Here is a 25,006-nt window from a genome sequence, read left to right as displayed (position 1 = left end):
CTACACCTTTGCTGTCTTCTTCATCTTTAGATCTTGGGATATTGCTTTCCACCTCTACATTGACTTTTCTGCTTTCACTTATTTCAGAGGCCTTTACTTTACTGTAGTACACTCCCCAGTAACTCACTCTATTACTTCACAATGGAAGCTTAATAGGAGCTGTCTTTCAAAGTAGCTTTTTTAGTTGCAATCACATCTGCTAGGCCAGGTAGTGAATGGAGTTCTCTTATTATTACTCCTCATCTTCAGTTTTCCACTTGATTTAGGTGTTTTTTTGCTGTCTGCTGGACTTCATCCTTAAATTGAACATGGAGTGACACGTCAGCCAGCTCATTGTCCTTCCCATTCTTTGCTCTTACCCAAGACCGAAAACTGCATTTGTTGGATGTGAAATCTATTATGTAATTACATTTATCTCATTTGCAGGAATTTAGAAACCTAAAGTCTTTGTGTGTGTTTTGTGAGCTGTCAAACAGAAAAGACTGTGATAAAAGCTGCAATTGCCAGGTATGTTAGAGTAGAAGTACACAAGTATAAATTGTAATTCCCAGCGGGTTTGTGTATGGTACCAAAGGAGCAGTGGAGGGGGAAAAAAAAAAGAAGATTAAGTAAAACTAAAATATGGATACACAATATAAGTCCTGTGATGGTGTGTCACCACATTGTTGTAACCAGAGAATCCCACCGAGTTCAGTGTAGACCACTGCAACACGCTGCTAAAACCTCTGATTATAAAATACTATTAAAGTTGTACCTGTGTGCATAGACTTACTTTATACAAAACAGTATACAATAATCCCTTTTAAAAGTATGGTGTATGGATGCAGATCGTGACAAAATATGTCATTAAATTGGAACACCAAATGTGACATAAGTAAATGTTAATGCCCAAGGGCACGTCTGAGAACTATGTAACTGTGTTGCATACGTATGTCCTTCATTTTTTTAATTTGCACAGGGGGTGAGTCAGAAAGATGGATTACTTCATGGAAAGCATGGTGGCAAATTGTTCCAATGATGGCTCAGAAATTAAAAACAAAATGCAGAAATATAATTTTATTACATACTGTATGGCTGTGCATTCATTGGTTTGAAATTACGGTGTATAGCATGTTCTGAACTGCTGGCTGCATGAGTATGAAGCCAATCTGTTAGAATTATAAACCTGAGGATTTTTTTTGTATGAAAATCTTTGAATAATTAACATGACTGGATTATTCAAGATGACAGGGTGAACACAAACTCCTTTCAGGAAACACATTTAATATCTGTGCAAAATAATATTTTTGTACACAATACACAGATTGTCCTAATTAGTAAGCCTAACTTTATTCTCACATATCTGTAAAGCTTTCTACAGGGACGGAATCTAGCCGCTATGATGATCACAAGCTCTTTGCATAAAATTTTGTATCTACAATTATTTTAATATTATGAAACTTTTGAAAAAAATGTTCACTTTTTTTTTACAGCTAATGATTTTACATGAATTGCAAGCTGGTATCTAGTGGGGACTCTGTGGGAGGATGAACACGGAGGAGGTGGAGCTACTGAGTGACTCTAAGTATAGAAACTATGTAGCAGCAGTTGACAAAGCACTGAAGAACTTTGAATACTCCAGTGAATGGGCAGATTTGATATCAGCACTTGGAAAGCTAAATAAGGTATGACAATAGCACACTTCAGAAGAGGCAGCAGATGTATGGGAGAATAAACCTTTGAGGATTGATTCCTGGCTATAACATAAAAAGATAAGGTTTTAACAGTCTTAAACCTAAAATATTGTTAAACTGTTGGAAAAATAGCGTAGCAGATTAACCTCCACATAAGTTAAATTGCTCAATGAACAGAAATTTCGGAGCCGCTAACAAGCTCTTTGATGATGGACACCACTTTTTCTTGATTTTTTCAGACTCCTGTTTGTTTCTTCTTTCTTCGTTCTTGAGATCACCCCTGTAGTTCCCCCACCACCTCCACAATTCCTCTAATTATAAAGAGAAAGCTATAGTACACTAAGAAGGGCTCTTTCTGTCCTTACCCCAGATATCCTTGCCTTTATGCTGACCTCTCTCATGCTTCCAACCAGACAAGATGGTCCCTCACCCCGCACAGTAGCCCCAATTGGTTCTCTGCCTGTTATTCTTCCACACATACTCATCCCCTTTCATCTTGGCTATACTGATCAAGTCTGGAAGGAATTTACAAAGTGTGTGTTTATTAAACCAATTGTGTAACAATTCATCTCAAAATAAAACAGCTAAAGACATAATCCTTCCCAAAACCAACAGATTAAAACAAATTTGAAGTCTCTAGTACAAGCATTTTTGGTGCACTCATGAACCAAAAAATATTAGGAAAATGTTAAGATAAACCCAGTTCAGTTTCTGAATCATAATATTTCCAAAAGTCTTTTCCAATTTGCTCCAAATTTTAACTACAAAATCACAAGTTTTACCATGGGCTAATATCAGGTATATGAAATTCCAAGGCAAAGGGTAGGATAATGCAGATAGAAATTGGGTTTATAATGGAAAGCAAGGTTCAGTCCAATTAGTAGTTAATTTTCATTAGGAAATGCATATAAGTTAAATCCCTTGAAATAATTTAGTATGGAATATGAAATATTTTGTAATTTTCAACTGATTTATATATTTAAAGCTTACAGGCAAAAGATGTAAAGTTTGCTGCTTACTCTGTGGGTAATCTGGGACCAGAAAACTGGTTAAGAAATTTTTGTCCATGTTTCTAATGATTTTCAGTAGAAACTATTACTATGATAAGTGAGAAAGAGAAAGCACCACATTTTTCACAGGAGTACACTGAAAATCCTTCACTCCCTTTCTCTTTTGTTAATCTGGTGTAGCTTTGTTTATATTTAATCCCATCACTTCTAAACTTTTTAGCAAAATTAATAATTTACTCTAATTTACATCGGACCAATCCTATATTTCTCATGCTCCCAAAACTACCAGTGAGAGTTTTGGATGAGGCCAGGATACAGGATTCGACTCTGAACATTGTTATTGTGTTGTCAGTTAGTCAGCAAGATAAAAATATGGAATAACTCAGTGTACTTATGTGGCACTGCACAAACATAGGCCCTGATCCTGCAAGAAGCTCCATGTGGGCAGCCCCTTGTGCTCCCATGGAGCCTCATGGAACACTGTTGGGTTCCATGTGTGCCCACAAGTCAGCCCATGTGGAACTCCATAAAGGATTGGAGCCTCAAACTAACTGGTCTGAAGCACTTTTATTTTGCTCACTATGTCCTGTGGAATATTCAAAAATTGGGAGCACTGGTATGGTTGATGAGGACTACAGAGTAGTCAATTTGTATAAAAAGCTTTAGCTTTATTTTTTAATGTTGGTTATGGTATTCTCAGTACATTCTTACACTAAATAATGATGCATTATTAACAAAAACATCCAAAAATTCAAATGCAATTCTGAATTCCAATATCAAAGGTAACCGTGAATTCAGTTATGTCAGTTCTACAGTTTTTTGCTTTGCACACTGCATCAATCTATGCTTCTTAAACAGCAGCTGTTGATTTTTGCCTGGAATAATTTTAAAAGGGGTCATAAAGAGTCTGGTGAGTTTCTGCTGGCAATCTGTATAGGCAGCTGGAGAGTTTTAATTTCTGTCCTGAAATACCACAGTGATACATGTGCCATAAAAACCTGAATAAAATAGAATAGATAAACTTTAACTTGGGCCCTGATGTAAGTGAAATTGCACCTATTTACTCAATTTCACTTATGACAGGCACAGAGTAGGCCTCAGGGTAGAAGACAGTAGAACAATTTATTAAAATTGAAATGTGGGACAGTTTTGTTTGGGTCATGGAAATATATTATGTCGCCCAAGTGGGATATTTTTAATTGATTTAAATTTTTCTTGGCAGGTTTTACAAAACAATGCAAAGTACCAAGTAGTACCTAAAAAGCTGACCATAGGCAAGCGTCTAGCGCAATGCCTTCATCCAGCCTTGCCAGGTGGGGTTCATCGGAAGGCACTTGAAACATATGAGATTATCTTCAAAATCATTGGACCCAAGCGTCTGGCTAAAGATCTTTTCCTGTACAGGTAAAAATAGTTAAAATGTCATTAACTTTCAGATTTTTAGTTCATCTAATGTAGTTTAGAAGACTTTTTCAGTTTCATATTTTAAACATGTTTTTAAAGATTCTATACAGATGGACAATATATGCTGGAGCAAAATGAGCCGCTTAGCTGCAGCATCTTGCAATATGACAAGTTACAGGCTGATGATAAACACAGTATCCTGTAATTTAACCAAAAACACCACTGCTGATGCTTGGTGTAGGAAGACAGGTGCTGAGTGTCTCCATTAAAGGTGGCATATGCCATCTAAGGATCAAGTCCTTGAAGGACAAGCAGTGGCTTTTAGAGAGAAGTGTTGTCAGTAGCTACCGGTGTGGTGCTCTGCTCTTGTTCGATGATGATAACAGTCTGCTGCGTGCGTGTTCCCTCTGTGTGCTGCCCCAGCTCTGCGCAAATAGCTGACACCGCAGACCCCGAGAGAACCCCCAAAGACCACAGACTCTAGTAAGGTACGAAGGCACCCGGCCAGGTTTATTGTCAAACAAAGCACAGTAATAGTTTCCTATAGACTCTACAGGACATACTACGAATATGTGCCCCCTGGCAATGAACACAGCTCAGTCAGTGTCGGGACACTCCACTGCCTCCTAGGCTGGACGACGATGTGCACTTCCAGACCTATTCTTATACAGGTGCAGAACAAATTACTCATCCCTCCTGACATATTAGGGTGCTGCTTCTCCCGTTACATGTTGGTTCAAACATGTTGTCCTTTTGACCCTGTCTTTAAGATGCACTTGCCTGTTCCTCGTTATCTCTGTGGAGTGTTCTGATGCCATTTTGGCACAAGTTCCTCTTATTAGCACTTATGTGTGGATGCACCTGCTTCTAGCAACCCTATTCTCGCCAACTTCTGTAAGTGGGGTCTGCCTCTGGCTTACAGCACAGCTTTTGCTTAGCAATGCCTGGAAGTACTTTGGTTCAGGCTTCAGGCCTCAGACTGGGCCTCTGACACAAAAGTTTGTTTTAGGGCCTCATCTTACTACAAGAAGTATTATCTGAAGACCAAGACAAGAGGGTATTTGAGAAACACAACAAGATACTCTTTGGTTGTTGAGAGTGACATGGTACTTTCCCCTATATATATATATATATGAGGAAAGAAAAAATAAATTTCTTCAGGCAGCTTCATATTTTTAAAATATTTTCATTTCTATCATGTATGAATAACACAGTTTTTACAAAGTTTTCTTTTCATCAGGGATTGTTAGGTGTTCTCTGGGCCTCTCACATCAGTGTGACTCCAAGCATAATTTTTCCTAACATCTACTGATTATTTATTCATTCAGGGTCTGATCTATGACATCCGTGGGTTTTGAATTAGGCCCTCAATGATTCTGAAAAATAAAATTGTGTTCAGAATTCTTGTTTTTTACACATTTGTAGTAATTTCTGAGATTTGGCGCAGACAGTGAAGATGTATTTTTGTTAGTTAGAAAACCTCTGTTTTGTTCATCAAATTTAAAACTGACTTCTGTTTTCCTGAAATAGCTATAGAAGCAGCAATTGCACATAGCAAATTTAGAAAATAACTTAGACACAGAGTTATAGAAAGATCAGATAAAAGAACAGCCTGTGCTGACTTATAACATAAAGGGATCAACCCAGTGAAGAGATTATTTTTTTATACGGTATGCAATCCCAGTTTTTGATCATTTGGGCAGCAATCATAATCCAGGAATGAACCATAGCATTAGCAGTCTGCCTTGTGTTTGGCTTTGTTTAGATAGATTTTATTGTTTTGGAATGTGGGTATGGAGAAGGGGTATTAGTTTATCACCCTCACAATGGGGAAAAACCCTCATAATGAGAGTAACCTACTGTTCATTTACATTCATTCAATGTATGCTTATAAAATTAAACTTTCCTTTAACCCTTTTTAACATTCACACATGAGCAATGGGGCTATTGCTAGTTTGAGGACTCACTTGTGGGCTGAATATCTGCAATCAATGGATACTGTGTTGTTTGTTTTTAAAATTATTTTGTGTGATATTTGTATATTTATTTTGTTTGTCCTGCATCTTATTTTTGTAAAGTACAAGATCATAGTTTTTATTATAGGGAAATAATTTTCCGTACTTTTTAACTTCTTCAAATTAAAAACATTAGTTCCCATTATGCCATGTCTACGTTTCTGTGTTTTCCTTATAGACCTGAAGATGCTTTACTTGTGGTGTTTTTTTTCATTTGATAATTCTTTTTCTACTATCCTGCATTTAAGATTTAATTTTCCAGAGGTGGATCAGTTAAAATGATAGATTTTCCCCCTAGTCTTACTAAAGTAGTTCAGTTTCATCTTGTTATATACTTGTTACAAGTCACATGCAATTCTCTATCTCCCTTTCTTGAAATGAGATTGATAAGACTGCATAAAGTCAACTGGGGGCTAACTGTACCAGTTTATTAACCTGGGACGTGCTCATCACCATAGTGTCTCTGTGCCAATACAAAACATCAAGATAAAAATATATTCTCGTGACAATGCTGGGCACTGCTATAACTGTTTTGTGTGACCTAGTTTAGGTGTGTCACATAAATAGCTTCCTGAAACAGTATTATTGTATTTTATTATTTACAGTTCTGGGCTATTTCCTCTTCTTGCCAATGCTGCTATGTCTGTCAAACCAGCATTACTCAGCCTGTATGAGATTTATTACCTTCCTTTGGGAAAAACGTTAAAACCTGGTCTGCAAGGATTGCTAACTGGGATTCTGCCTGGTTTAGAGGAGGGATCAGAGTATTATGAGAGGTAAAAATATGATATACTAATATATTTGTACTACTAAAATACTGGTTTTTAATTTCATGAAGTGTTGAGTTTTGCTGATATGTTAAAAAAATTAGATATTTAAGTAACAGGTTTTATCCAGAAAATGATGTAATCAGAGATGAACATTAAGTTAATATCTTTTTAAAAGATTCCGAATATTATGTTAGAAGAAAGAGAAACTACTAATTAATGGCATATATTAAAAGGAAATCAAATCAGGTAGGCCCCAAATTGAACTCATTTTACAGTTTTAGAGATATGTAATACACTAGAAAAATGTATTTCTTCCATTTTAGTGGGTCTCCCCCCATGATTGTTTTACCTTTTACAAACTTTGAAAACAAATAGGTGTTACACTTAATCTTGGTCCAAAATATAAATCTAAATTAAGTGCTAGGTATAGTAGACAAAAGCAATAGGACCTTCTCTTCAGTTTACACACTAAAATTCCTATAGTAGTATTGACCTTTCTGAGTGCAACGTATATATGTGAATACAAGTTTGCAGCAGGGACCAGCAGCTGTTTCTGTCTGGGGAGTCCAAGACACAAACAGGAGGGGAAGAATGCTGTGATATTGTTGACAAGCACTGTAGCCCATGTGCAGCTAGTGGTGGGATCTTGTCCGTATGGAGGATGAGAGCGCACTTAGTCTTTAGAAAAAGTTCTCTAGTTTTTTCAGGCTAAACTCCAAAGCAAGTATTATAGACTCTCCAAGTAGGGCGCTATTAGTATGGAGTTCACATATTCTTGATATTTCAAATCCCAAAACTGTAAAACTCTTAACTTTCACAGTTTGAGTCCAGTAAGAGCAATGGTTCCTGTCTCTTTATTTGACATGTGTATATATATTGAACTACAAAAGTGGGTGGGGAAAAAATAGCACAAAAATGTAGATTATGTCATAAGACTAGAGAATGTTTTGGGAGAAAAAATTAAAACAACTTTGTGTTGTGGTCATGATTTTTGCAAATGACAAGGCATGTTAGGGTGTATCTACAATGCAGTGAGACACCTGTGGCTGGCCCGTGCCAGCTGACTCAGGTTCTTGGCAGAAGGGTGCTGGAACAATTTTTATAGTGGGGATGCTGAGAGCCATTGAACCAAACTGTAAACCCTGTATATAATAGAAACCACTTCAAGACAGGGTAGCACCGCCAGCACCCCTCCAGGAATTAAAGATTAATCTTTAATTAAAGATTATGTCATGTTATGAAACCTCCAGGTATACGTCCAACCAAAATTGGCAACCCTAGCTCGTTGGGCTCGGGCTAGGGGCTGTTTAATTGTACTTTAGATGTTTTGGCTTGGGCCGCAGGCTGAGACCCAGGAATCTCCCACTCTCAGGGTCCTAGAGCCTGGGCTCCAGAGCGAGCCCCAGTGTCTGTACTGCAGTTAAACAGCCCCTTAGCCTGAGCCCCTCAAGCCCAAGTCAGCTAGCACGGGCCAGCTACAGGTTTTTAAGTGTAGTGTGGACATACTGATGGTGTAATACTTCAATGTCAGCACTGATTCAAGTATTTTGTGCTGAGATTCAAGTGCCTTACTAGAGAAACAAGCTTCTCTGTGATAAAAATTTAGGTTCAGCTTTTAAACAGGGTCAAACTGCCCTAGCCTATGTGAAAAAGTAGTCGTCCATAGAATGTACTTCATCAGTACTTTTGTCCATATAGAAATTGTGAAGGATGTATCTAGCTTTGTATTTTCTTTTTTAAATTTTGTATTAAAATCAGTGCCAGACACATCTATCTTTCAGTGTTAATACATTTACCTATATCCAGTGGGTAATGCTGAAATTTCCTATAGATTGTGATATTCTTGGAGGTCTTCTAGGATAATATATATTACAGTGCATTGCTTTCTGCAGCAAAGAATCTCTGTCTGCAGTATTTTGCTAAATATTGAACTTTACATTGATTGCTGCTTGTGTAGATACAGCCTGATTTCATGTTTTGTAAAGCAGAAAATGTTTAGTTTCCAAAGGTATGAGCTAATGCAACCTCTCTGTTCCATTGACCTCTTTTGTTACTTGTGCTGTAGAACCAACACACTGTTGGAGAAGGTTGCTGGTGCAGTCGACCAATCAGCATTCTACAGTGCCCTTTGGGGTAGTCTTCTTACCAGTCCTGCGGTTCGGTTACCTGGAATCACATACGTCCTTTCCCATCTAAACAGGAAGCTTTCAATGGAAGATCAGCTCTATATAATTGGCAGTGACATTGAGTTAATGGTAATATGTTCATTCTTTAGTGTAAGGCTCATTTACATAACTATACAGCTTCCAGAGGTTTTCTGATGTCTTCTCAGTCTTTGAAAATAATCTTTACAGAAATAAATATATACATTTTGTTTATTTTTAGCACCAGTTAGACTGATATAGTATGCATGTTAGATGAAATTTCATAAATTAGATTTTAAAAATTGCTTAGTGTTTTTAAATTGTACTGACCATTCATTACACTTGTCAATAAAAGTAGCAAAATTTCATGTTGCTTCTTGAAAAATGTGTAGTGAATTACTTTGCTGATTAAGCTAAATCAAGCCATGCATATATTAAGCAAAGCTTAAATGCTTTCTGTGGTTAGTAGATATTGTGAAAATTACACCTCTACCCTGATATAATGCGACCCGATATAACACGAATTCTGATATAACGCGGTAAAGCAGTGCTCCGAGGGGGCGGGGCTGCACACTCCGGCGGATCAAAGCAAGTTCGATATAACGCAGTTTCACCTATAACGCGGTAAGATTTTTTGGCTCCCGGGGACAGCGTTATATCGAGGTAGAGGTGTATATCTTTCTTCCATGTTTTCATAATTTCATTTTTTTATGTGTCTACGTTGTTTACATTATATCTAATTTTGAACTAGGTTATTTTGATTTCTAAAATCTTCAGTATATTTAATAAGAGGACTGTAACAGATATCTGTTTTTGAGGGGTGTATATATGTATTCTTTGAAATATAATAAATTATGCTATTTTAATTACAAGTCTGTTTTTAATGGCAATGTTATTTCAGGTGGAAGCGGTAAGCACATCAGTGCAGGATTCCAGTGTATTAGTACAAAGGAGCACATTAGACCTTATACTCTTCTGCTTTCCATTCCATATGAGTCAGGTAAAATTTTAATATAAAATAAAGAAATATATATTCATATACTCCTTTATGTACAGATTGTTTTTCAGTCAAGTGCTGATATTAAGTCAATCTTTATTAATGGCTTTCTCCAAAATCAGAATAAATAGAATCCTCTATAAGAGAACCTTTCTCAAGTGGCTTGTGTGTTGGCATACAATGATCCCTCTCTTAGGCTCATGGTGTTTAATATGTTGACATTTTACTGTATACAGACTGAATACAAGAGAAAACATTTATTATTTATAGAAATTTTTTTTATGGTAGAGATGGGATCTGCTCTATTAGAAATTCCCCGATACAATTTCTAATTGAGTAGAAAACAAGTTATGTACTCATTTGTGAGTTTTCAAGTCCTCAGTATTGGAGAACTAAAAATGAATAGTTAGACATCCTAAGGAGTTGGTAATGAGAAGGAACTTTTTACCTTCTAGATCACTTGGACAACTGCAGCCCAGTTCAGTAGTGACTGAAATTTAGTGCTTGCTGGCAGTTAGCCACTGTCTGTTGTAAAATGATTTTGTGGGCGCAATCTCATTCCTAAAGGACAGTTGCTTTGTTTTGTTTTTAAATAAAAATACCTTCCTGTTGGCTCCTGATGACCTCTTTAAGGGAAATAAGTGATTGAGCATGCCTGGAGATAGAACTACTCCTCACTCCTCATGGTGGTCCTTCCACTTCAGGGTTTAGATGGCACTGCAGCTGGGTAAAAGCTTTTAGATGAATAGATTTGTTTTTAGAAATATGCATTTTTTTTCATGCTCTAAAACTGCTTGCAAATTTGGGTCTAAATTTGGAAAAAATGGAAAAATTTCAGAACTATTTGTTTTGACTTTTCATTTCAAAATGGTGTTTCAAATTGTAATGTGGCCAATTTTTAAGATAAAATATCCCCAAAAAGGGTAAAAAAACCTCCACTCGAAAACAGCCAAATCAAAATGAAAAAACATAAAAAAACATTTAATTTTGAGTTGACTGAAACAATTTGATCAACTTGAAACAAATTGAAAAAGCAAAACACTTGATTTTGAATTGACCTGAAACATTTTGGTTGATTGGAACCCAAATTTTATTTGTCAGAGCTATCCATGTAGTGCCTTTCTTGAGCACTAAAATTCACATAAGCTAGGGCTTTTTAAATACTAATCATTGAGGAGAAAATTATTTAAGACTGTATCCACTGGGGATTTTTTATTGCATTTTAATCAGTTTGCTTCCATGACTTCCATTTGATAAGCAAAGTGAAATACATTGTAGTACGGTGATGGACTGTTAATAGAGGCAGCAATTTTCTACTATGGTTGCAGTGTCATGCAGCATTTTAATAGGTGGCAGTTCCAAATCGTAATCTCACTTTTTGATTTCCTAAGACTCAGAACTTTGTGCTACTTCATTGCTATGAATTCAGAGGTCTCAGGAAATTAAATAATTTTTATCCAGTGAATACTTATCCATTAGCCAGCTACAGATGTCACTTTCTGTGCTTAAACTACAATAATATACCTAATTTCTTCAGGCAACACGCCCAGACATGATCAGAATTTTGTCAGCAGCCCTTCATGTAGTACTACGCAGAGATATGTCACTCAACCGAAGGCTTTATGCATGGCTTCTAGGTAAGTTTGTACTGCACTTGATAATTAACTGTTTAATGGCAGAGAAAGGAATGTACTTGGTAAAAATAATACCAGGTACTTGTAATGGTGAAATCATATGTATATGACTTAATAAATAAAAATCAGTGTTGATTATGTTCATGCTATATTTATGAGTTTAACACAGTTGCCACCAATGTATTAGACTATGCAAAGAAAGACCCCTGAAAAAGTTGTGTGTAGCAGATTTTGATTTTATCAAAAGTGACTTATAAGAAAACTATTACCTTTTCGTCAGCACAGCCATGTGAAAAAGTACATGATAACAATATTCCTTGCTAGATATAAATTATTTATATAGTTTCTTATAGTGTAGAACCCATAGACTCTAATCAGGAATGGGACTCATTGTGCCGGGAGCTGTACATGTTAAAAGACAGTCCCTGCCCCAGAGATCTAACAGTCTAAATTAAGACAAGACATAAGTCAGTGTAAATTACATTTGAAGCAGGAAGGGGTAAGGAGAATGAAAGGAACAATAATACGTTGAAATATATTTGAAAATAAATTTTTATATTAACTCCCTGATTCCACAAACACTGATATATGTGCTTAACTTTAGGTATGTACATGTATACAGTACTGTGGTCTAAATTAGCATTTCTTAGCCTATTTTGGGCAGCTGCCATGTAGCTAAAAATGTCTCCATTGGTGAAAATAGTGGCACATTATGGATGCTTAACGTCACATTGTATAATAGTTTTCATCTTGATATAATGCCAGTTGGTCAGAAAAAGAATTAATGAAGAGCTATGGAAAATGTCTGTTCTAATCAGTTTAAAAAATCTTTGAATATCAAACCAATATTTACTCATGATAGAAATTGGTTTATCTTCTGACTGTTTTTAAAAATACTGCAGATTAAACTCATGTCCTGTGCTGCCAGATGGGTTCATTCAGCAGGAGGATCAAAAATTCCAACTTCAATTAAACAATTTATTTTCATATCTATTTCACAGTTCAAAGCCTCTTTTATGAGCTACTTCTTGTCTTTTTAAGGAAGACAGGGAGACACATTTATATATGTAGATCATTTCTCTAATTTTTCCAAATAAAAGGAAATTGCATTTAATAAATTTAAAAAAAAAATTAAGGTTAAATCTAAGTAACTATCCTTTTTTCTGTAAAACAGAACTTGAAACTTCTACAAAGAATGTTGAGAACAACATTTGATGCATCTTTGGTTATGTCTACACTATGAAATTAGGTCGATTTTGTAGAAGTCGATTTTATAGAAGTCGATTTTTAGAAATCGATTTTATACAGTTGATTGCGTATGTCCACACTAAACGCATTAAGTCGGTGGAGTGCGTCCTCACTACTGTGGCTAGCATCGACTTACGGAGCGGTGCACTGTGGGTAGCTATCCCACAGTTCCCGCAGTCTCTGCCACCCATTGGAATTCTGGGTTAAGCTCTCAATGTCTGATGGGGCAAAAACATTGTCACGGGTGGTTTTGGGTACATGTCGTCAGTTGCCCCTCCCTCCGTGAAAGCAACGGCAGACAATCGTTTTGCGCCTTTTTTCCTGGGTTACCCATGCAGACACCATACCATGGCAAGCATGGAGCCTGCTCAGCTCACCGTCACCGCTGCTGTTATGGGCAAGTCTACTGTGGGGGCTGCTGTGATCCAAGTAGCCAATGCAATCATTTACGATCTGTTATCAAGGCTAGTGACTCTGGGAAAAGTGAGGGCCTTTTTAGATTTTAGGTGCATCATATTCCTGTCCTTTGTCGCTGGTGAAGAAGTTTTGCTGTACATTCCAGTCCGGTCGGTGCTGTAATACCCCATAGCACTTCTGTGGTTGACACATGTAACAGCTCCAGGACTCTTGCTCTTTTGCCTTGGCTGAGGTACCTTGCCCTACCTGGACCTCCAAGCATTTGACACAGAAGCACCTGCAGCAGCTGGCATTGCTACACAGCAGCAGTTCCTTGCCTTCGCAGCAGACAGTGCAGTAGAACTGCTAACCGTCGTCATCCACCGCTTCCCACTGCAACTCTGCTCTCCTGCTCCCCAGCAACGAGCTCGAGGGATCCGTACTGGTCCTCCTGGGTGCTGCTGGTGCAGTAGGACTGGTAACTGTCCTTGTTGGACATGTAGCTTGGCCGGGGGTTCTGGGAACGTCTTCCCTGCCCAGCTCCTAGCAACCTCCATCACTGTATTGCTCCATCACTTCCCCTGCAACTCTGCTCTCCTGCTCCCCAGTGACGAGCTCGGGGGATCTGTTCATGAAGCCTGGACAGTAGTAAGGAGCAGTTGAACTATAGGCTGAGCAAATGCAGAACGGTTGTAGAATGTGCCTTTGGACGTTTAAAAGCTCGCTGGCACTGTTGGTCAGACCTCAGTGCAAACAACATTCCCATTGTTATTGCTGCTTCCTGTGTGTTCCATAATATCTGTGAGAGTAAGGGGGAGACATTTATGGCGGACTGAGACGTTGAGGCAAATTGCCTGGTGTCCGATTTTGAACAGCCAGACACCAGGGCGATTAGAAGAGCACAGCAAGGCGCGCTGCGCATCAGAGAGGCTTTGAAAACCAGTTTCGTGACTGGCCAGGCTTCGGTGTGACAGTTGGGTGTCTTTCTCCTTGATGCAAACCCGCCCCCTTTGTTGATTTTAATTCCCTGTAAGCCAACCACCCTCCCCCCTTCGAAATAAAGTAACTATTGTTTTGAAACCATGCATTCTTTCTTTATTAATTAAAAAAAAAAAAGAGAGAGAATGGACAAGGTAGCCCAGGTGGGGTGGGGGAGGAGGGAAGGACAAGGCCTCATTGCTTATTGTAGTCACACTACAAATCAAAACTGTTTGAATGCCATCCTCTGGAATGGAGTGGCTGGGTGCCCGGAGCCTCCCCACCCGCGTTCTTGGGCGTCTGGGTGAGGAGGCTATGGAACATGGGGAGGAGGGTAGGTGGTTATATGGTGGATGGCAGTGGGGGTCGGTGCTCTTGTTGGCCTTCCTGCAGCTCCAACAGATGCTTCATCATGTCCGTTTGCTCCCCCATTAGCCTCAGCATCGCGTCCTGCCTCTGCTCTTCGCGCTCACTTAATTCTTTCCTGGCCTCTGCCACTGAATGCCTCCATGCGTTAAGCTATGCCCTATTAGTGCGGGAGGACTGCATGAGCTCGGAAATCATGTCATCGTGAGTGTGTTTTTTTCGCCATCTAATCTGCAATAACCTCAGGGACAGAGATGATAGGGGGAGCGCAGAAACATTCTACGCTCTACGATTCTGGGGGGACTGCATGGTCACCTGTGCTGCTGAGTTCGCCACGCTGACCAAACAGGAAATGAAATTCAAAAGTTCACGGGGCTTTTCCTGTGTATCTGGCTAGTGCATCAGAATTTAAAAAGTGCTGTCCAGAGCGGTCACAATGGAGCACTCTGGGATAGCTCCCGGAGACCAATACCGTCGATTTGCGTCTGCACTACCCCAAATTCATCCCAGCAAAGTCGATTTTTAGCGCTACTCCCCTCGCCGGGGAGGAGTACAGAAGTTGATTTTAAGAGCCCTTTAGGTCGACAGAACGGGGTTGGTTGTGTGGATGCATTCATTTTTAAATCAACCTAACACGGCTAAATTCGACCTAACCCTGTAGTGTAGAACAGGCCTTTCTCTAACTCATGGTGTGACTTCACACTATTTTCTTAAAATTATCGACGGCAGATTCCACAGCTATTCCATGTGTGCAATTTCCACAGACGTCAATGTGATTTCAGTAAATGGAGTGGCCGCATAGTTCAGCATGTACAAGTGTTGCAGAGTTAGCACACAATGAGTAGGCATAGCCTATATTCTGTACAATTATATAATCTCTGTTTTCCATTTAATTGATCTGTATAGTTTTTGTTAATATAATCATTTTTTCTTTGAGTTAATCGGTGTTGTGTTGCTCTATATTACTAATGAAGATTCTACTGTAAATATAAAAACACTCTTCTTTTAACTAAGTGGTGAGGCTCTTTTAGTCTGTTTTCATAGTATAGTACTTACATATCTGTTTTTAGCTATTCCTCATCATTCTTCTATCATAATACACAGTTTTATGAAAACTAAATAGAAACAAAAATCTTACTAAACCTTTTTAAATCTGTGTTAGCTCTCCATAGATGTCCTTAAGACTAAAGTTTATTTTCAGTTGAAACTAAATGACATCCTTTCTACTTTTTCTTCTGTTTTCATCATTCTTGAGCAGAAAATGTGAAAACCACTTCTGAAGAAATTTTGTTGTTTTCAGCAGCTTAGTTTTTTTTAAAGCTTATCAGGAAAATGTTGAATTTCTGTAAGAAAAGATTAAATTTTAAGAGAGGAAACTAGATATTTCATTCACATAATTTTTCAATGATCAAGTTGGTTTCCTTAGCATATGAATCTTTTTGTAAATGATTTACTAGTTAACTTTGATATTCCTTTTACATGTATAAATAATTTAGAATAACAACATTAGGACAATAGCTTCTTTGGCTTTGGTCTCTGCAGTCCTCTGATGTTTAAATTATGCTATACAGCATTCAATAGTGTTAACTACGGTTCTTTGTAATTGTTGTTTCTGCTGCTACAGTACATTGACTTTGAAGACACATACTGTAGAACATACTGTATTTTTGACGTCTAAATTTTTCTTGTAAAAAGTAATGTAACTATCTAGCAGTGTGTTCAATGAAAACTAAAACTCCAGAGTGTACTTCGCTGTGCAGTCAGCTTAATACTTTGTTCCATTTAATTAGTTTCTTTTATTAAACTATGTAAAATGGTCTTTCTCTTGCCGACATTACTTGGACTACAAATTGGTAAGTTAACAGTGCAAGTTGATCCACTGTTTGTCAATTTTTTAAAGAAAACATAAAAAGATAAATATTAATTTGTCATATCTTTTGTTTGCTTGAAGGTTTTGATAATAATGGTGCTATCGTAGGACCTAGAAGCACACGACATAGCAATCCTGAGGAACATGCCACTTACTATTTCAATACCTTTTCTAAGGAAATGTTGGTCCAGGTAAAAATATGTTGGTTTTTTTTTTACATTACTCATTATGAAACTATTCTTTGCATCAATATAAATCCTTATAAACAAACCTTATGATAAAAATATTCTTTCTGTTAAGAATTGTCTTGACAAAAATTGCTGTTTCCTCATCCACTAATTGGCCATCTCAATATAGTCATGTAATTTGTGTCTTTTTATAAGGAAATTTTAGAAGGTCTGCCTTTTTGTAATATATCCTTGTCTGTAAAAGAAATAATTCTTCTAGAACTCTTAGATTTCAATGAAAAGCTTAGTGTGAAACATTAGCTAGCACTCTCTTCTTTAAAACAATAATATTATATGGAAGTATTTTAATCCCATCTCTCCTCTACTGCTTCCTCTCCGTTAGCCAGAGTAGCACTTATGGAAGGTACTTGATTGACAGCGCGGCAGACTGAAGTCTGCTTATCCACAGAACAGATTTGGAGAGGCCCCCTTCCCACTTGTACAGATGACAAAAATGTCCCTCCCTGTCTCAGCTGTGGGGGAGAGGGAGTTTGGTTAGACTAGCAGGGGATGACTAGTCCCCACAAGTGGAGAAGGGAGAGCCCTTCCTCTGGTCTCTGGTACATGCAGGACTATGCCAGGGACGGGGAGGCTTTTCTGCTACCTATTGGCTAGCTGACTGGAGGGTAATGGTGGAGACAGTTGGCCTCAGAACCTTCCCCCCTCCATTTAAAGCCTTCCTGGGCATCTGGAGGCAGACTTGCCTCGATAAATTCCTCACACTCTCTTCCGTTAGTTAAGGTATATGGAGATGTGTTTCAAGGCTGCTCTGGGTCAGACCGACCACCAGTTTTGGGGATCAGGAAGGAATTTTTCCATTAGGCTACAATGGAAAGAGTCCAGTGGGTTTTTTGCCTTCCTCACAGCATTTTGGAGGCACAGTTAGGTTAAAAGGAGTAAGAAAGAATGGGAACTCTAACATTAGGAGTTAATATAGAAAGGGTTAGGTCATCTGCGCTTGTCTTGGCTGGTGTCCATTGTGAATACAGGCTAAAAGGGCTAGCTCTCAGATGTAATGAGACTTGGGATTTGGCTGGTCTGTTTCCTGTGAAAAGGGGAGACTGTAAGTCTTCAAAGGCTGAGGTTCCCCTGGGAACCTTCTGCCCTCCTTGTGGAGGGAAGGGCAAGATGATTCATAAGTGAGCTGAATCCTAGTGGGAGGCTGAAGAGAGTTGACCTTGAATTATTGGTTATATGGAGGAAGCCCTGTAGCCACGCAAGGGGTCCAATGAAATACCTGTTTGTGAGAGCGAGTGGGTGCATTCCACCCCTTGCCCATTGTTAAGATAATAAAGTTATGGCCTGCAGATTAAATCAATTTCTGTGTCTTTCATTCACCTGGATGTCTTGACTGATGCCTTTATCCATTTAACCTTTTCCCTCTCTCAGGATGCTAGAAAGGGTGCCAATATCTATACAGTCCAGTTCTTCTTAGCAGTCATGCTCAAAGTAGAGGGTACCTGTTTTTCCCAATAAAGGGGAGAGCTCACCTCTATGTTCAGGTGTAGAAGATTTTCCAAGATACTGTGTGATGATACTCACCTCTTAGTAGATGAAAGATCAAACCTTTTTTCTGTCTCATTCCCACTGTCTTCTCTTTTCTCTTCCTTCTTTCTCCTCTTCTCTTTTTTAGAAGCCGTAGAAGAAATGCACTAGCTCCTACTCAGATTGCTGTGCCAGCAGCAGAGAGAAACTAAATAGCTTGTGAGAGTCTAGTTAGTTTTACTCTGCCTCTGGTGCCATGGAATAAAGTACTTCAGTATAGGAGCTCATTGTTTTCCCTTCCTTGTGAAGCTCTCATTGCTACTTGTTCCATGCAGTTGAGCTAAAGAAAATAGTCTGACAGCCAAGGTGCATCCTGAATAGGCAGATTACTGTTTTATTCAGCCCTGTATTTAATTTTTTTTTACCTTCTCAAGTAGCTACATCATCACTTTATACCCCTTGTTCATTACTCTTAAGAAATTTTGAGTAAGCATCTATTTATGCTACTATACTGTGTGTTCCCCATCCTTCTACAAATATTAGAATATATTCCACTTCTGTGGAATAGAATGTGACAATAAGGGGAATGCCTAGGTATGGAGAATGAGCTGCAGGGAGTAATTCCCCTTTTTGCATGTTTTCATAGTTGCCTGTTTCAGAAGCTGTTCTTTTCTTCCTAATTTTCTGATCTGTGTATGCTTTTTTTAGGCAATGGTGGGAATCTTACAAGTTAATGGACATGGAGAAGAGAGCACACTGATGCAGGACCTAAAGCCTTTTCGGATTCTTATCAGTTTACTGGACAAACCTGAACTAGGTACTCTCATATATTTTAACCTTAAATACATTTTTCATGACATTTTGATAAAAATGATTAATTCTTTTGTTTGACTAGCATATAAAGCAATGTTCTGGATAACATTCTTAAGCAGAGCATATTAACAAAGTAGTAGGTATGCTCAAGTGTTCACTTGACAAAAAGAAATGTGCAGTAAATAGATGATAGAGTTGGACTATATAGTGTCTTCCAATCTAATCACATACTACTTTCTCACCTCACCCCAAAAACCTAACAGTTCTACTCCATGCAGTAAATTTGAAGTTAAAGTAATACTGAGAAGAAGTTTAGGCCCCAAAATTGATCTTCCCAAAGTTGTTTGAATCTTGAGGGGAATGCTATTTAGATTTTTAATTCTCTAAGAAAAACAAACCATAGCCACCACACTGTTACAGAGAAATGGGAAAAATATCCCAATAGCTACTGTTCATGTGATCCCAAGGCCCCTTCCTCATTATCCCAACACACGCACCTTTTGAAATATTAAAAATATAATATCACATTTTTTCTAGTACATGAAGAGCTTATCAGTAAGAATTTATTGGCTTTTAAAGGATGTAGTCATTTTTAATTAACAAATAAGTAATTAAATTCCTTAATATTTACAAACATTATCCACAGTAAGTGGAAATTAAAAGCGGGGGGATGTGGAGAGATAATACATATGTATGGAATTTTGCCAACATGGTCCACATAGCTGTTCTCGCTTCACTCAATCTTAACATATGCAGTGTCAGTAAAATTTAAAATGCCTGGCTCAGAAATCATGAATGACTGAGAAGAAGTCAAAGTCTAACTGTATTTTTTTATCATGTACCATAGTTTGGCTTTTCAGTCACTTGTAGTTTCTGAGCCAGTCAGTTTAAATCTTACTGACACTGCACACATTAAGATTTAATGAAGTGAGCACAGCTGTGAGGATCGTGTTGGCAAATTGATTTGGCAGATTCAACACAGACTTTGCTCCTGCAGATCAGTGGTGGTGTTCCCACAAATGGGAGCAAGATGAGGCCAAGAGAAAGCACAGAAAGCTGTTCTCCTCCTCTGAAGACAGATCACTTTGTGAACTATTGCAACTCATTTCAAAGTCAGATGCTTTTCTTAAACCTCAGGAGTTTGTTGGAATCTAATGTGAGTCTGATGCAAAGACTTCTTGCATACTTGTAGCCAGAAATGGAGAAGAACCCACTTCAACTGAATCAGAGTAAAGATGATCAAAATATTTTACTTCTAATTTTTTACCTTACACTCTCAGGTAAATTTTCATCATGAGGTGTCAAGATTTAGCTTTATGAGATAAATCTAACTCACTAGGATTCACATAGATAATTTCCTGCACATCCTATTGAATAGCATATTATTGTTTAAAATATGTATAGCTTTAAATTCTACTGTGCATAAGAATGCACAACATGTAAGTGGGATTCTGTTCAGCTTTGTAAGTTATCTGAGTAAAAGTGATTTTGTGGCTTTAGTAAATGAAACTGTAGATGCCAATGATTTGATTAGGGTTCAGATACTGATTATTGGAATGTCCTTAATTTTACAAGGTTGTCATTGCAGCTATTTCTCATGGTCATTTTAGGACCTGTAATCTTAGAAGATGTATTGATTGAAGTATTTAGAACATTATATACACAATGCAAAGCTGAGCTGGATCTTCAGATGGAACCTTCCTTCAGCAAAGATCACACACAACTAAGCAGGTAGAGTACAAAGAAAAGAATATAACATATGCTTCCTCTTTAACAGAAAATAATATACCGGTACATTTTAAATATAAACATTAATAAATAGCAGAACTTAAATACTGTTTATTGCTAAATATGCAGCACTATCTAGGAGCCTGCTCCTCTGAAAGGAATGGCAAAGCTCTCATTGATCTCAATTGAAGCTTTTCCTTGGGACATAATGGAATGGACATCTATAGTTTTATTTTTTTAAATGACATTTACTGTGCTAAAAAGGTACCAATATCAGTCACTTTGTTTTGCAATTGTTTACTGTAAATGTACATTTACTGGTGTGAATGCAGAACTCCATGTGAATGCTGTGTGTGTCATGGAGGGGCAGGAAGAGAGTTCTGAGAGCTCTTCCTTTCCCATGTTTGGCACTCATGAGAAAAGCAGTGAGGGGGTGGAAGGCTGGCGGGTGAAGTTATGTGAGGTGTCAGCAGAGAGAAGAAGATGGTATGAGTGGGGAAAGTGACCCACACCTGCCCCCACTGCAGAATCACTTCCCAGATATGGCTGAAACTAGGGAGCAGCAGGTGGGCTCCCCTTATGTCCCTTGTCTTTGGAAACATGAAGAGAAGCTGCATCAATGAAGCAACAGAAGTTGGGAGGCTGCACAGGCAGACACCTCGTTAGAGAGCTTCTGACCTGCTCTTGCACACAAAGAGAGGCAACAAAAGAGATCTAGTACAGATCTCTCTGGATTTTGGGGGTGGCAGAGAAAGAGAAGCCATCAGGGAGGAGAAAAAGGGAGAGCAAAACTAAGGGAGTAGAGAGACCAGGAGAGTGGAGTCAGAGAGAGAGGCAGCTGGTGGAAAGGACAATTAAAGGGAGACAAAGAGGGAAACAGAATGTTGGAGGAGGACAGGGAAGGGGGAGAAAACTAAAATAAAGAAAAATAAGAATGAAAATTGGAACCCAGATCCAATAAAAATATGTAGAAATTGGAAAACAGATCTGAGACAAAGTGGGATGAGCAAGAAGTATGGCAACCATGCAAGGACATGATGTAAAGAGCTATAGTGTATGCCCAGCTGAAGAGCTGCCATTAAAGGAGTGGGAGGGAACCAGTGTGTTAATATCAGCGTTGCAATGAGTAAACTCAGAATTATACGCCTTTGCATAACACTTAGATCACAGCATAGTAATATACATTAAATTGTACTACTACTTTTTATTTTCTTTTAGCAAATTGAGGGAAAATAAGAAAACTGCAGAGCTGATTAAAACTGCCAATCTTCTCTTTAATTCCTTTGAGCCTTATTATATGTGGGATTACATTGCTCGTTGGTTTGAAGAATGCTGTAGGTAAGTTATATTTAATTGCTGTAAATGTAAAATTGGAGTTGGCTTTACATTTTTTGGTTTGTGTATTGACAGGGAGGTGGACATGATGTTCTAATAGTTGTACTCCACCTGCAAAGGCTTGTCTATACTAGAAACTTGTATTGATTTAACTATATCTGTATAGTTAAAGCAATGCAATCCCCCTAGTGTGGGTGCAGTTATAACAGTATAAAGGTAGTTTGTTCTGGTATAGCTACTCCTGCATGGGGAGGGTAATAAGTATACCAGTATAAGTCACTTTATACTGATATAACTGTATCTGCACTAGGACTTTTACCGGTATAGCTATTTCAGTAAAAAAAAATCCCACCCTGTAACCAAAATAGTTAAACCGGTAAAACTTTGAAGTATAGACCAGGCCTAATTTCTGAGATTCAGATTATTTTTAATTCCCTTTCTTGATCTGGGAATAATCAAGATACTGATAACTTGATTTTAGTAAGAGAAATCTTTGCAGATCTCTCTTGTCTTCCTGCCACTGCTTCTTCAGCATGGATGAGTAAATTCCTTTGGAAAAAGTGACAAGAAAAGGTTTTGGGTAGATTGGTACACACTTGCTGGCCATGTAATCAAGGTATCCTCCTATAAATTCATTATCTGTAGCATATGATATACTTGACTAGATTAGCTAGAAATGTTGTTTTGTGTGTGTGTGTGCGTGTGTGTGTGTGTGTGTGTGCGTGCGTGTGTGTGTGTGTATATATGTTATTGGGTCTCTTAGCCTGTGTCCCAAAAGGGTTTTGAAAACTTTTCCCTCTGATCAACAATCTGCGTGGCTAGCAAAAGATGTGCATCAGTGCTTACAGTGCTTGGACTCTTTCCCCTTCTATTAAATACTGTACAGATCTGGGATTGAGAAACTACTGTCCTCCTACCTGGAGAGATCGTTCCTTTCAGATGTTCTTCTTTTTAGGCATTGAGTAATGGTCTTTGTTCAAATTTCAAAAACATTTAGGGTATGTCTACACTACGAGGGTAATTCGATTTTACTTAAATCGAATATGTGGAATCGATATTGCAAAGTCGAACGTGTGTGTCCACACTAAGGACACACTAAGGACAGTAATTCGACTTTGTGAGTCCACACTAACGGGGCGAGCGTCGATATTGGAAGCGGTGCACTGTGGGCAGCTATCCCACAGTTCCCGCAGTCCCCGCTGCCCATCGGAATTCTGGGTCGAGCCGCCAATGCCTTCTGGGTAAAAAAAATTTGTCGTCATCCGTCCGTCACTAACGCCCTCCCTCCCTCCATGAAAGCGCCGGCGGGAAATCAGTTCGCGCACTTTTCTGGTCAGTGACAGCGCGGACGCCACAGCACTGCGATCATGGATCACGCTGCGACCATCGCTGCACTTGTGGCCGTTCTCAACACCTCGCAGCTTATCATACACCTTTCCCTGAGGCAGATGCAGAGAAATCGGGCGAGGAGGCTACGGCACCGCCGTGAGAGCCTGAAGTCGGAGAGTGGCACAGAGCTGTCAGAAACCACGAGCCCCAGCGCCCAGGACATGACGTTGGCAATGGGGCATGTGGATTTTGTTGAACGGCGATTCTGGGCCCGGGAAACAAGCACGGACTGGTGGGACCGTATAGTGCTTCAGGTCTGGGATGAATCCCAGTGGCTGCGAAACTTTCGCATGCGGAAGGGGACTTTCCTCGAACTTTGTGAGTTGCTGTCCCCTGCCCTGAAGCGCAAGGACACCCGCATGCGAGCAGCCCTCACTGTCCAGAAGCGAGTGGCCATAGCCCTCTGGAAGCTTGCAACGCCGGACAGCTACCGGTCAGTCGCGAACCACTTTGGTGTGGGCAAATCTACCGTGGGGGTTGTTGTCATGCAAGTAGCCAAGGCAATCGTCAAGGTACTGCTCCCAAAGGTAGTGACCCTGGGAAACGCGCAGGTCATCATAGATGGCTTTGCCGCGATGGGATTCCCAAACTGCGGTGGGGCTATAGATGGGACTCACATCCCTATCCTGGGACCGGACCACCAGGCCAGCCAGTACATCAATAGAAAGGGCTACTTTTCAATGGTGCTGCAAGCACTGGTGGACCATCGGGGACGGTTTACAAACATCTACGTCGGATGGCCGGGCAAGGTTCATGACGCTCGCGTGTTCAGGAACTCTGGTCTGTTTAGACGGCTGCAGGAAGGTATTTACTTCCCAGACCACAAAATAACTCTTGGGGATGTGGAGATGCCTACAGTCATCCTCGGGGACCCAGCCTACCCGCTAATGCCCTGGCTCATGAAGCCCTATACTGGCGCCCTGGACACAGAAAAAGAACTGTTCAACTACCGTCTGAGCAAGTGCAGAATGGTGGTGGAGTGTGCTTTTGGCCGTCTCAAAGGGAGATGGAGAAGCTTACTCACTCGCTGTGATCTCAGTGAAACCAATATCCCCATCGTTATTGCAGCTTGCTGTGTGCTCCACAACCTGTGTGAGAGCAAGGGGGAGACCTTTATGGCGGGGTGGGAGCTAGAGGCAAATAGCCTGGCTGCTGATTACGTCCAGCCAGACAGCCGGGCCATTAGAAGATCCCAGCGGGACGCCCTGTGCATCCGGGAGGCTTTGAAAGCTAGGTTCCTGAGTGAGCAGGGCAACCAGTGACTTTTCAGTTTGTGGACAGAAAAGCTGAACCTGCCCCCGTTTCTTTACCCAGTCCATTTTGACTATCCTCTCCAGTTACATACAACCTTCACCCCCTTCCCCTTCCCAAAAAATAAAATCATTTCGATTTTTTAATGAACACCGTTGTCTGTATTGCTGTTTTCGCGGGAATATTTTAAACCGGGGACGCAGACTGTGGCGGGGGGCGGGTTTAGTGTTCTGATGCAAATGATACTTCTAAACTCCCGGAATGACAGGCTCC

The 25,006-nt window shown here is 39.3% G+C and overlaps 1 protein-coding gene across 5 annotated transcripts in view; it reads left to right on the top strand.

Annotated features, from left to right (window-relative positions):
- The window catches only part of DOP1A (DOP1 leucine zipper like protein A), a 101,500-nt gene that overhangs the window by 18,347 nt on the left and 58,147 nt on the right, over positions 1 to 25,006 (top strand). For 4 of the 5 annotated variants that reach the window (XM_026654453.2, XM_026654449.2, XM_026654457.1 and 1 more), the window contains exons 2-12: positions 427 to 507; positions 1,473 to 1,664; positions 3,906 to 4,087; positions 6,708 to 6,878; positions 8,938 to 9,127; positions 9,918 to 10,016; positions 11,551 to 11,650; positions 16,587 to 16,696; positions 18,926 to 19,034; positions 20,641 to 20,761; positions 21,977 to 22,096. In XM_026654453.2, the coding sequence (XP_026510238.1) occupies positions 1,527 to 1,664; positions 3,906 to 4,087; positions 6,708 to 6,878; positions 8,938 to 9,127; positions 9,918 to 10,016; positions 11,551 to 11,650; positions 16,587 to 16,696; positions 18,926 to 19,034; positions 20,641 to 20,761; positions 21,977 to 22,096 (1,340 nt within the window). In that variant the 5' untranslated portion in view covers positions 427 to 507; positions 1,473 to 1,526. The remainder of the gene's footprint in view (positions 1 to 426; positions 508 to 1,472; positions 1,665 to 3,905; positions 4,088 to 6,707; positions 6,879 to 8,937; positions 9,128 to 9,917; positions 10,017 to 11,550; positions 11,651 to 16,586; positions 16,697 to 18,925; positions 19,035 to 20,640; positions 20,762 to 21,976; positions 22,097 to 25,006) is intronic. The other variant, XM_026654451.2, reaches the window with a different exon arrangement.

Source organism: Terrapene carolina, unplaced genomic scaffold, assembly GCF_002925995.2.
Source record: "Terrapene carolina triunguis isolate 2854851 unplaced genomic scaffold, T_m_triunguis-2.0 Scaffold42, whole genome shotgun sequence".
In the NCBI taxonomy this organism is placed as follows: Eukaryota; Metazoa; Chordata; order Testudines; family Emydidae; genus Terrapene; species Terrapene triunguis.
The sequence above is the reverse complement of the archived record's forward strand: the minus strand, read 5'-3'. Positions and strand labels throughout refer to the sequence as shown.